The sequence below is a fragment of the Thunnus albacares genome, chromosome 2 (genome assembly GCF_914725855.1).
Source record: "Thunnus albacares chromosome 2, fThuAlb1.1, whole genome shotgun sequence".
NCBI lineage: Eukaryota > Metazoa > Chordata > Actinopteri > Scombriformes > Scombridae > Thunnus > Thunnus albacares.
Window position 1 is genome coordinate 20,592,102 of NC_058107.1, and position 13,245 is coordinate 20,605,346.

The following is a 13,245-nucleotide window of genomic DNA, read 5'->3' on the forward strand; positions in this document are numbered from 1 at the left end:
TCCGGGGATGAACTGCCACACTCAGCACTTGCTTCTGTTAAATTGTAATGAGTTTTATAGAGATGCAACATTGCACTCGTTATTGATTACTTTTTTGGTCTGACAGTGCAGGGCGGGTTGTCTTTTATTCCACGTCAGCCTTGTGTCCTTTTTTTTGTTTGTTTTAAGAGTCTCATTGTGCATTTCCCACCAGGACTTGTGACAAAAAGTTTGTTCCTCCTCTCTCACTCTGAACTTCTTTCATTTTTAATTTCTTAATTGACTTTTCCTCCCAGTTCTAATACTCTCAGCACTACTTACTCACCTCTTAAAGTAAATCTGGTTTTGTGCTTTTGGGGAGATTACAGGGCATTAAAGCTTCGAGCGCTATCGGAGCTGCCATATCCATGAATCCAGCTTTGTCTTTCATAGTAGAGCAGGCCTGCCATGTTTCCTTCTCAGCCACAGGAGGGTAACTAGATAGTATCAGTTTAAGTGCTCAGTGGGGTTTCAGCTCTGTTCGTGTCCCTTTGGAGAGTCAGGTTATAGTGTTGTTACTGTTGGCACGCTCGGCTCCTGGGTGAAGGGGGGGGCGGGGCGGGAGAGTGGGGAGCCATCCAACCTTGGGCCCAGCTGGAGGGAAGAACCTGGCCTGAACCTTTGTTTACTAGCCTGGCACATCAGCAGAGTGACCGGAGCAGCAAGAGATGTGGATGCTGTGATCTTATCTTGTTAATGGCCTCTTCGCTGGCCTTAGCACCAGGTTAAAGAGAGTGTGTGTGTGTGTGTGTGTGTGTGTGCCTGTTGGGGGGGTCTTCGTGTTTTCATGTGAAGGTGAGAGCAGCAGAGTGAGGTTAAAGAGAGCAGGGAGTCATCATTCTCACCATCTAATTGTTTCAGTCTTTCAGCAGGTCATGTCATGTTGCAGTATCATTGCTTTGCTTTTCTTGTCTTTATGTTTCCTTTCTGTCTTCAGCACGACACCTTCCCCCAGCGTTTCTCTGGCTCTCTCCCTCCATGTCTTGTGATATTACAGCCCCAAGCCACAACAAAAGCTATCTACATTCTCATGCTGTGGGTACTGTGTCCTATTTCCTCTGCCTGTCTGTGTATGCCTCCTCATGCTTATGGCGGTGTGTCTTGTGTTGTTCACTGGTTGTTGTTCTGTCATTACATGCTCCAGATCGGTGGATTTATGTTTTATGAGGATGTGTGCACAGGGGACGGACAGGTAAAGCACTGCAACTTTCTCCTGGCTCAGCACAACATGCAGGACCCTCTGCCATACCCTCAGCTGTCACCACTCACCTTTGCCCCCTCCCCCCCACCCCAATAGCGCCTCAGTGCCCATGTGGTTCTTATCTCTGTTTCCCAGCTTTTGTAGTTTCCTTGACTGTATGATTTCATGGCCCTTTGCATGGCCTCGCCTCGCCTCCTCACAGTGCAGAAGCGATCACCGTGGATCTCATCTTACTCATCAGCAGCACATTCAGTTTGCTGACCCACTTACAGCCAGAACTCTGCAGCTGAGCGAAGCTGGAAAGTGGGCTGTTCAGGAACCCTGCCCGCCCACCGCACGGCTTCGCATGGCCCCAGTGCGGTCTTGTCTGCACAAGCTGATGTGCACCGAGCGCCAGCAGAGGAGCGTTACACTGAAGCGCTTGTTCTGGTTTGGCATTATAACAAGACTTGACTTCAGCCAGTTGAAGCAGTGTGAGGGAAGTCACTGCCTGGCAGAACTTGTAAATACACTTCAACCTGACTTAATAAGGCGGCTGCCACCTTGTCAATGTCAACTGAGACCTGGACCTGGTGTAGAGCTTAGTGCTGCTGAGAGGCAGCTGCTTGTGGCAGTGAGGGCTCACTGAGGACGGATGAATGGATGTTAGCACCCACAGACAAATACAGACGCATCCACATGACTGCATGGCTGCATGATTCAAAGTGGCTGTTCTGAAGAGTATGGACGGGTGATCATGTGACACTGAGGGCTGAAGATATGTTTGCCTCATTAGAAACAACCACCACACTATGTGATTTCACTGATTAGTTGCTGCTGTCTGCCCGCTCAAGGGTGTTAATCAGCAAAATCAAGTGTCTGTGACTGGACTGCATATACTCAGCCCTCCAAGGGTCATGATGGTCCATCCCTGCCCTGCGGCTTAGCTTGTCTAACCATGACAGAATGTCAGTCAGCCAGCTTTCCACCGTAGAACTCTAAACACAGTGTTTCTCTTGAATTTTCCTTTTTTTCAGTTAATCAGATTAGTTTAGTAACTCAGCTCCTTATTGAAAACTTGTCATGATGTAGATTAATTATGTTACAAAATAAATTCTACTGTAATTCTCTGTTTTGGAAGTTGTTCATTTCATTTTTGCTGCAGTTGCGTACAGTGTTGGGCTGTGCAGCCACTGATTTATTGTAATATATTTTTTGGATCAAACAGTATACATTTGTCTAAGACTTAAACAGTACGTCCTGCATATGCACAGACACGTACAGCCCCCTCTAACCCTTGCTCTTTGTTCTAATCTCTTGCTCTGCTGCTTTGGCTCTCCCTCCCCTGCTATCTCTGTCTCTCTCTCTCTTTTTTTTTACCACCTCTCACACTCTGTTCTCTCTTTGTTCATGCTGTTATTCTTTGTTTGGTTTTGTTCACTACAGAGGCTTAGAGCCAGACAATGGCCTTGTTATCTAGATTACTGTGGCCCACTGAATGTGCAACAGTTGGTCTTAGTGGAGGCTACACAGAATACCCACAGCTCAACAACACTGCCTGAATTAGAAGTTCAAACTCTGCGGTTCATTTTGAATTAGCTAATACAGGTGTAGGGTTCATATGCTACAAAGAAGCTGCATGTTAAGTGAAATGTCCAGGTACCTCCACTGCTGCTTGGCTTTCAGAGTAACTATCTAGCCCTCCTTGCTTCCTTGCTTGTGCTTATTTGCCATAGGGATATTAATTGTACTGTCCTTTCTGCAGCCTTGCTGAAATATAGTCAGAATTTTCAGCATTGTATTTGTGAATGGCCGGTTTGCAGAACAAATATTTTAGGTGATGATAAACAACTCAGGTACCAGACTTGTCTTGAGCAGTTTCTTGTGTCTGATTGTCTCTCACTCTCTCTGTCTCTTTCCCTTGTCTCCTTTTCTGCCTGTTTTTCTGTCACAGGACGCAGGCAGAGATGGCGCATACGTGTCGTGGAACAATCAACTTGGCCACGGCGCACATCGACACAGAGGACGCCTGCAATATTGTCCTGAGCAGTGGTGGCCGCACGTACCACCTGAAAGCTAGTACAGAAGTGGAGCGGCAGAGATGGGTCACAGCGCTGGAGTTGGCCAAGGCTAAAGCCATCCGCATGATGAACGACCAATCTGGTAAGCAGCTACTTATATGGAAAAATTTAATCTGCATGACATGCTTTTTATAGTGTAAGTGCAAGCCGCAAATGCACGACACACCCATGAGGCTGTGGTGCAAGAATCTAACCTTGATAAATAAAGGCTGGGCTGATAGTCTGGACAAATATACGAGAGTGTGTTTGTCTTGTGATTTACTTTATTAGTTTAGTTATTAAGATGGCTGTAAGTTCAGTTCAAAAGTATGTTCAGCACTGACTCGTACTGACATGTTCAGCATGGACTTCAGGCCAGCCTTGATGTCTGATTATATTTGATTTTCCTCCAGCCACTGGTCTCCAGTGTCCCCTGGCATTTGATATTCAGCACAGCTGGTGCTTCAGCTCACGCCCTCCTTTAATGTAATTCAGATTCCAGTGTGAGCCAGGAGAGGGCAGCGCCGCCTGCTCAGCCCAGTTGGAAAACAAACCAGAGTATGCTAATGGTACCGTGAGAACCGGGCTTCCATTCAGCCTTCTCCTGACAACAAAACATTCTCCTTTCCAAGGAGACTCATTCTTGTATGGTCGTATTAGGTGTTGCTGGTCAAAGGCTGTGGGAAAACCCTGGGAGGACCATTTTTCTTCACTTTTCACCCTGGCACTATCCCAGAGCCTCTCTGCCCCCAGTCTTTTGCAGGCAGGGTCTACAGAGACTGAAACAGGCTATATATTCCTCTGGCCTCCATTTGAAAGTCAGACCACTAAATATAGACTGGGAGAGAATGTGAGTGCATTTTAGCGCACCAGTTCCAGTAAGCAGGAGTGGAATGCTGGTATATTTGTATTTTGAAAAGGTTAGCCTATTGAACCACCTGCAGTATTTGATGTGTGTGCATCTCATTGTGTGTTTGTTTGTGTATGCATATTTTCTGCAGCGCAGCCAATTGTCCGGTTAAAGCTGATAGGCCACCGGAATTTGATGTCCTGTGTTAAATAATGTGCCTTTGCAGAACGCACAGTAGCTTCCTTTGTGTATCTAACTTGTGTTTTTGCCTGGAAAGTCACAAGAGGAGTAGTTTATCAGCCACAGATGGGGACATGTGTTGTAAATACCTTTTTAAAAGAAAACAGTGTTTGAAGTGTTGTGGAGCAACCTTTCCTGACACAGTTGTGACATCAGGTAACCTCTTCTCAGACTAACAGGATATGATAGCAAGTGCAAGCTGATGCTGTGAAAGTGAAGCAATTATCAAAAGCTAGTTGGCTTTTGGATAAGACATTTTTTTATGTCATGATATTATAAGAAAATCTATGTTGTTATTTAATACATTTTAATATTCATGCCGTCAGTTAGCCTTTGTCTGTTTGCCCAGATTAGTTTGTTTTAATAACATGCTCTGAGGTGACCTGTTGCACTTTCCTTTTTTTAAACACATTTGTTCTACTTGTTTTTTGAATGATTGGTGCCACTCCTCTCAAGACTGGGATGAATGAGACATTTTCACTCACAAGTCTTCCCCTGATACCAGATTAACTGTTGCTTTCATGTAACAAGTTGCAGATTTTAACATTGTGAGTCAATCAGTACTTCTTAAACTGTTTGCTTAATACTTTCTTTAAAATTACAAAACTTTAATTCTTAAGTAATTATTGCATTTGTGCTATAACTTCCTACATTAGATTTTTATTGGCAGAAATAGTTTGTTCTTTGTTGAAGCTTTGACTCAGTGCCTGCTTTAAAGTTCAGAGAACGAATATGTATGTGTCTGTTTTAAAAAAATTCACAGCTAATCTATCAGTGGGAGGAGGATTTAAGAGAATGTGAGAAAAGGGACACTGTGTGAGTCAGTCTATAGAAAATTAAGTATTTGTTAATGCGACTGGTGGAGAGTAAAGCTTTAATACCACTGTGAATGACTGTATTTGTTGTAAGTGCTTATTTAAATTAAACCTTTCATCCCATCCTTTGTTCATTGTGCTGGACAAAAAGGCGTCAGTGACAACGTACCTTCATTCTAGATCAAGGGACTCCTACACAGTGTAAACCCTCAGCGCATCGTGTGTTGTTAGAGACCGAAGTTAAAACTTAATATTTCTGATGTGGCTTCTTCTTTCATAATCATTTCTGATTGTGCTCTAGTGTTTTTACCTTTGCCTTTGTCTGAGGAAGGTGGTTGTATTTTTTAAATTCTTACATCTGGTAGTAAACTGTAAAATTCCTTTCTCGACTTGAATCTTGACTCTCTTTGTTTGTGGGCCGTGACATTCTTTTCTATGTACAACTGACTTGAGCCCTGAATCAATTACTTGAATATCTAATTTAGTTTAGTGCTGGTGTCACATCTGCAGCCTTTCCATTTACAAGCCCTCTCTTGTAAATTGCCTCTTGCCTTCTTCTGTGAGTGTTTTTTTTAAATTTAGGCTTGTGTTGAATTTCTAACAGCCTACTTCAGCTACTGACAGCACTCTGAGGCATTTGTTCAGCAGGTGGCAGTGTTTCCCCTCCCTTCAACATGACCTTTCTTATGGGTTCACCTGCCTTGTTTTTGCCACTGCTTTGTGAAAGTGGAATTGCAGCCCGTGGAATCACTCGTTCCGCTGTTGATTCGAATTTTCAAGCCTGACACACGCTCCTATTTGGATTTAACGCAAGTGAAAATTTGAACGTCAGTGGAAACTGGAAATATTCGCAGGAAGTTTAGTGGAGAAAATGAGAAATTCGAGATGCTGAAACCAGTTATCCAGTCAGTGGTCTTTCTGGGTCTGTACCACACTGACTCAAGCTGATGTGTGTCTTGAGTCCTCGAACAGCAGAGCATTGATCGAGTTCACCATTTGATCAGTAAATCAATCTGACAGCCTTTGATGTGATGTTCTATCTAAAGTGACTCCTGGTTTGTGTGTGATTAAGCTGGTAGTCACATGATTTACTTGTAGGGGTTGCATTATTACCGATAAATACATCCATATTTTCCATTTTTCTTCTCTTTCCTCTGTTATTCTTCCTCTCATTCTTTTGCTCTATCATCTTTTTTTAACTCTCATTCTCCCTTTACATTAAAGGAGGTGCTCTGTCCATGGTCCTGAAACAATGAGAAATTCTCCTTAAACACGCTTCATTACTTGTTTTCTCCACATCTCCCTCTCTCCTCCTATCTCCTGGTCCTGACCATTTCCCCGCTTATCCCTCCCTACACACATTCACTCCGGCACTCACTCTTCCTCTCTTTTCCAGTCACCCTCTCACTCGCTGTCTGGTTTTTCCCGCCCTCCTCCCTCTCTCTTTCTCTCCATCTCTCCTAGTAAGCCGTTTACTCCGCTTTTCTTCCGGCGGGGTTTAGTTCTGAATGGAGTGACCCTCTGCTTTCTCCAACTCTCCACTCTTCACCCATTTCTTTTGCTTAAAATATTGCTATTGTCCTGCAAAGTCTGAGGGGTTGGGAGGGGGAGGATGAAAGAAACGGGATAAGGCACAGTCTCCCTCTTGTAAGTATGCTGCTTTTTTCCCTTTATGTTGTGCTCAGGAATGTGTGTGCGCATACATGTGTATCTACTTAAGATGCTGTGTGTATTCATTTTGTATTCTTTATTATGTTGGTCTATGTCAGCTGATTTGTAGAGGATAAAACAAGAGCATCTGTGATTTCCATTGTTAGATATACATTATGCCACAGAAATCATTAAAGCTCATTCAGGAGACAAACTTATATTGGAAATTGGAAAAACATTGGCGAATTACTAAAGAATTAAAGATGTAACATGTAAAAACTGTTTCTCTATTAGCAGTGAGTTGAAGAAATTGATGATCAACATGTTTAATTAATTGTTTTACTCTTTTGTTATGTGTAAATATTTAGTTGTGAGAAGCAGAGTGAATCTCTTTAGGCAGACTCACGTTGGAGGATGTAGTCTGCTGTGTTTGTTTTATAGTTTTATTACACTGGTCTATATGGCAGTAAATTCAGAGCAGAAATGTGTACAGTAGCTTCATTTCCACTAAACAGATGCATCAATAAACTCATGACTCACAAGATTATTTTAACGATTGACCAATAAGGTGACTAATGTTTTCTGATGGATTCTAAATTAAGTCTGTTGCGCTCTCTCTAGACTGTTATTGGAAAATAATCAAAGCTGTATTCATCTGTAAGTGGAGCCAAAAACTGCATCTTCAAGCATTTTGTGATCACTATCTGTCATCTGCAAATACTCTTACAAACCTGTTTACTGTTGTTTTGTAGCATTATATAATATACATATGCGTTTCATCAATCTGATGCTGCTTTGTTTGAAGTAGGATCCATCGTGTGTGACGTGCCACTTTTTTGCGAGCTCGTGAGATGATGTTATAAGATGACAGATGGCATGCTTATCATCTTCATCAATTAGTTCTGCAGAGGCTGTGTATCCAATCGCTTGTCCTTGTTTATCTTGGATGTTAAAACTCGTGCCGACAGAGGTTGATTTGCGAGATCAGCTCGGTCCCCGGTGACGAGGGAGATGCAGACAAAGAGATCAGAGTCAGATTCAGTCTCGTAATGTAACACACATCGCTGCCAGATGAAGCCGAGCTCTTCACGGAGATCACAAACACTGTGGCTGTCCAAGTAGTCAACCAGCCATGTTTTTCAGCCACACTTAACTCATTTCTCTTATCTGTCTGTGAAATCTGTGCTGAGCGTAACAGGCAATTGTCCCTGTGAAATCAAACCTGTGCTGTCTCGTAATGGATTTGACCTTTCTGAACTCACACTCTCTCTCTTTGAACTGCACTTCCCATCCACCACTGTTGGCTGTGTGTCTATGTTGTTGTTGTTTTTCTTGCACTAAAGTATATGTTAAACATCTGGAATTCATCAAACCTATTGTCCTGTTCCTACAGAGATCTGCCAGTTAACTTAAAGCTGCTTTTCCCTCCTACATTTATAATAATTACCCCTGATTCATTTCCCCTCCCACTCTCTCCCCCTCTCTCTTTATTCCAGTCTTCTTCTCTTTTTGTATTTTAAACAATACGGGGAACATCTTTAATGTTTAGCCCGAGCAGGTTGAATGGACTCAAAAACATCCCTTCGGTAGGTGAGAGCTGTTTGAACAGGGCAATGATGGTACTTCCCCTCTTATCCTACCATGATAAGACATCTAAGATGAAGACAGCTTTCTTACTTGGCTAACACCAAACACTGTACTACTTCTTATGCTAATTTTAAATCACAAGCAAACACATTTATTGTTTTCTACATATTAGAGCACCTGTCTCTGCTACTGTGCAGCAGGAGTGGTTTTCAGAAGTTTTGATGGATGTTTTGACACTTGATCCAAAATGAGCAAAGCCGCCATTATCTGTGAAAGAGCAAACTAGATGCCTTTTACAGTAAAATATAGTGGGTGAGTGTTACACTCAAGAGAGAGGTTTTTAGATATTTACAGATGTTAAACACTTGGAAAACATTTCAATTGTAGCAACAAATGTCCTTTTTTTTTGTCGAAAATGGATGTTGGTTTTACCCATTTGAATTTCAGTCTAGTTTTCATGAATGAAATTTTAATCTCATTCAAACATTTATCATTTTTATGTCTTCTAAGCATTGTGACGGCTGACACGGCTGTCTTTGTGCAGTTACCATGGTTACAGGTTTTGTCCTCGTCTATCGTGAGGTTAGCGGAAAAGTCACTGTTGGCCTGTTTATACCAGATAGTTCATGCACACAATAACTCTGCTTCTGTCACATAAAGTGTCACATCAGTAATGTCAACAAGCATTAAAATGAACTATTAGATGAAATGTTGTGTGATTGTTATTAGGTTTTGTTTTGTTTATTTATTTTTTTGACATTTTGGGATGTTCTTGGATCTTTTGGATTATATTTTAGATGAGTTGTTTCTGTAAATCTGAGATCTTCTAAATCTTCTCTAGAAGAACAGATCTGTAAATTACTGGAATCATTCTTTAAACAGAGACCACAAAACTGAATGTGTATGTGTGTCAGTATGTGTGAGTGTGTCTTCATATGATTTTGTATGTAGGAGTCTAAGCTTAGATAAGTATGTATTATGTTTGTATTAGTCTCGCCATTTGTCTCTTACTGTAACTCTACGTTCAGCTTCATGGATCTGTAAATTATGTTAATCGTTACAGTCAGTTGACAGCTGTAGCGTATTGTTACACAATCCACACTACATTACTGGTATTATTGTGCTGCCCTTTGTTGTATCAGGATTTGTCGGCTCTGTGTGGCTCGAGTGTGTCCGATGACCCGCTGTATGCTGCGTGAAACTTGAATTCATTACTACGCTTGCATTGTGTCCCAGCCGACACGCATTCTCTCTCTCTTTCGCTCATTCTGTAGATTTTGTGCTTTATCAGCAGTGAGGAGAACTCGAGAACGCTGATACAGGCAGGTCATTAAAATATAAATTAGTTAAACATCTTGCAAGTCAGTCAAGTAGGACAATAGTGGTTCAATATTACGTTTTCCTCTTTTTTTTTTTTTATTCCTCTTAGTGGATTTATGTGTTGTGACGTATTTTTCATGGTCAGTTGCAGCAGTTCATGCCAACTTCTAGTCTTTTTTCTAACATCGACTGTTTTCCCCCACAGCACTGCAATCTGCCACAGTGGGCTTGATATTGCTTTGTTGTAGAAGGGCCATCACTGTTGGAAGCTCTGTGAACAATAAGAGTACAAACCTCTTCAGCTAGCTCTGCTGAAAACAGAAATTACAGACTAGTTGAGCTTAACATTAGAAGCTACGATATTGATATACACTGTGAGAATGAATGGTTTGTTTTGTAGCCATTTTGATAGATTGGTCTGATCTGTGGTCTCTGATTGATGGTGAAGAAGATTTTTCTAATGATTCCTTCACATTAATCAGTTTTTCATTCATTCTTTCCTTTCCTTTAGCTCTTTTTGTCTTCCTTTTCTGCCAGCAGAGCAGAAGCAGGGCTGGTAGCAGACAACATCAGGCAGCAGTGGTCATTGGATTGGAAAAGACTCTTTCTGTTCATAAAACCTTGTCTGTAATGGAATCTTTGGAGATTTATAAAAGACAAAAATAGATGTTGTTTGTGGTTGTTTATTGACTACCTGGTTCTGGAGTTGGTGACATGAAGAGTATAGATGTGATAGAGAGGATGTCATATAATATTGATAATAGAAAATAATACTTTCTGCCACGTGGGTCAAGTTTATCACAATATTTTGAGCAAAGTCTATATGGACACAATTTTACTACTATTTACTATTGACGAATTGTAAGTTTAACTCTTTAGAATGACCTGATTTTCCATCATAATTGTTTGTGAAACATGATCTGATCTTCATCTTGGAGTTATATAGTTAAAAACATGCAAGAAATAACAGACAAAGAACTGTTCTTTTTCAGGTTTTATTAAAAACCTTTACAGTCGAGACAGCATGTATGTGAACCTATGAACAGTTTCTAAGAAAGGAGGTGTAATTTAAGCCAGGTGATTTGATCCATGTAATGACAAGTATGCGTTACAACAACACGAATACCTCATTGCAACATGAGGTATATACATTACAACAGTGATGTGGTCCATTTTGTTGTAATGTATACTTCACCTCAGGTTTGCATTACAACAACATTGAACCTGAACAGCTGACAGTCATGCAGGTAAATGGAACAAATAGAAACATTTTAGCATATTTAACAGTCCCTAAAGGAGTTTGTTATCTACAAGTATGATTACAAAATGGCTCTAAAAACCTCAAGGAGCCGATGTCATGGTCTGATCTGGACAACTTGCAGCTGCTGATAACTTTCTAACCTAATATAGCGGTAGCTGTTTGTGAATCTTACAGAGAAGTCAGGTCACACAATGTGATAATGACTCACACAAGCACAGAAACAAGTCTTACCCACAGAGGGGTTTTCACTGGTGAAATTCTGCTATTTGGAAAGTCCGAGTCATGACCTGAAGCCTATTAAACTGTACATGCAAGACATCTCACAAATATCACTGAGCTGAAACTATTTTTTAATGAGCAATGGTTCAAAATACCGCTCATCTCTGCAGCTCTGGTTAGCAGCTATGGGAAACATTCAGTTGAGGTTATTAATTTTAAAGAAGATTTACCACTTCCTTAATGTAAAACGTACATACTTTCAAAAAAAGTAAGGCTGTCAATGTTTAAGCAAGGTCTTCACACAGGACATAAATCTTATTTTTATCTTTTACAATCGTGAAAATTGCACCATTGGCAGCATTTGCTGTAGAGATCAAGGCAATTCAAAGTCAACTTTATTATCAATTCTGCCATATGCACAGGACATATAGAAGATGGAAATGCTGTTTCTCTCAGACCCAGGTATTGGTTTATACAAGTACTAAAACACAACAACAAGGGTTTAAAAATCCTAGGATACAACAAAATACTAAAAGAACTAAGAATTTACATATTTACAAGTTAAGCTAAGCTACAGGTCAGGGGGGGACTATAACAAAGCACAGAATTATAATGAGTATGGTGCAAATAAGACAAATATAGTGCAAATAGAGCTGAAAGATGTGCAAGTAATATGTCATCCACAGGATGAGTAATTACAGTAGCAGCAGTTTGTGGTGTTCTGCACAAAGTGGCTAGTGCTGAGTGTAGGTGTATGTGTGCATAGTTTAAGTTTATGTCATATTTAAGAGTATGTGTGTCTGTGTCAGGTGGGATATTATATAAGAAGTATGTTTACACATAGGCCTATAAGGACTCTTGTTTCTAGTGGTTTTCAATGTACCTCCACTTCTTACAGTTCCAAGAACAATGTTCAGGAAGATGCACATGGTCATACAGCCAAAACAAAGATGAGAAAATGGATACAGAAACAGGAACACATACACACAAGAACAACAAAAACGAGCATACAACAACATACAAGCTGATGCTACAGGGTGCCAACAGCAACAGCTGCCATGCAAAGATGCTACCTGGACTTCGGCTTATTTGTCAGCGATGATTAAGTGCATGCAGGGTTGGATGATTCATTGCCCAAGCGAATTGAGAGTTGTCTGTAATTTCACTCTGCTTTGTCGGGTGTTGATATGAAGTGTTGTGTCTGTTTGTGATTAAAATCATCAAGTTGATGCATGGTCTCCCAACTAGGAGTTAGTGCAGGCTGACACAGGAAGCAATCACTCGTAACTTGTACATTTGTGGTTAATTAATGTTCTCCCAACTCCCTTGGATGAGCGGGTTATTACCGCTGCGGGAGGAGGGCCAGTCCATTAGGAGACCTCTGTTTCAGCTTGTGTTTCACTGCAGTCGTTTGTGTTTTTCTGGTTCTTACATACAAGTGGTCTTCTGTCGTCTTGAGTGACAGGGGGGCAGCACAGTCTCTAGCATAATGCTGTCTTTTGGCACAGCTCAATAACATTTACATGGCTGCTGCAGCTGGAACTGATATAACGTAATCTTTTAAATGGTCTCAAACTCAGACTCACTTCTAAAATGTCATCTTTCTTGTTCTTTCCCAGTACAAAACAGTTTTTCTCTCTTGCACTGAGCTGTTTGACTGCTTTTAATGAGCTCACTACTCTCACATTCAGGCTGTGGGGAGTGTTTGGGTTCCCGGTTCTTTTTGCAGTAATAGCCTTAATGAGACAGTTACTTGTGCTCTTTAAACACCCTCTTTCTCTGAGTTTGTCTTTCCGATGGTTTGGCCTTTAACTGTCTCTCCTCCAGCAAATAAACAGGGAAATGTGGGACTGAATATCTGCTTAACTTTGGGATTTTAAAAGAATATTATGTGATATTTGGAGCAACTTAGATTTCACTCTTGAGTCCAGAGATGTTTTTAAAAACTTGATACCTTTCATGGAGATGATAACATTCTTATACTTGGAGATTATGGTGCAGTAATTATTTGACTTCTTTTCAAATTCTAAAGTTCCTAAAATAAT

At 40.9% G+C, this 13,245-nt stretch overlaps 1 protein-coding gene across 4 annotated transcripts in view; it reads left to right on the top strand.

Annotated features, from left to right (window-relative positions):
- The window catches only part of osbp2b (oxysterol binding protein 2b), a 54,415-nt gene that overhangs the window by 4,230 nt on the left and 36,940 nt on the right, over positions 1-13,245 (top strand). For 2 of the 4 annotated variants that reach the window (XM_044371899.1, XM_044371900.1), the window contains exons 2-4: positions 956-1,053; positions 1,163-1,210; positions 3,153-3,361. In XM_044371899.1, coding sequence (XP_044227834.1) covers positions 956-1,053; positions 1,163-1,210; positions 3,153-3,361 — 355 coding nt within the window. The remainder of the gene's footprint in view (positions 1-955; positions 1,054-1,162; positions 1,211-3,152; positions 3,362-13,245) is intronic. The other 2 variants (XM_044371901.1, XM_044371902.1) reach the window with 2 other exon arrangements.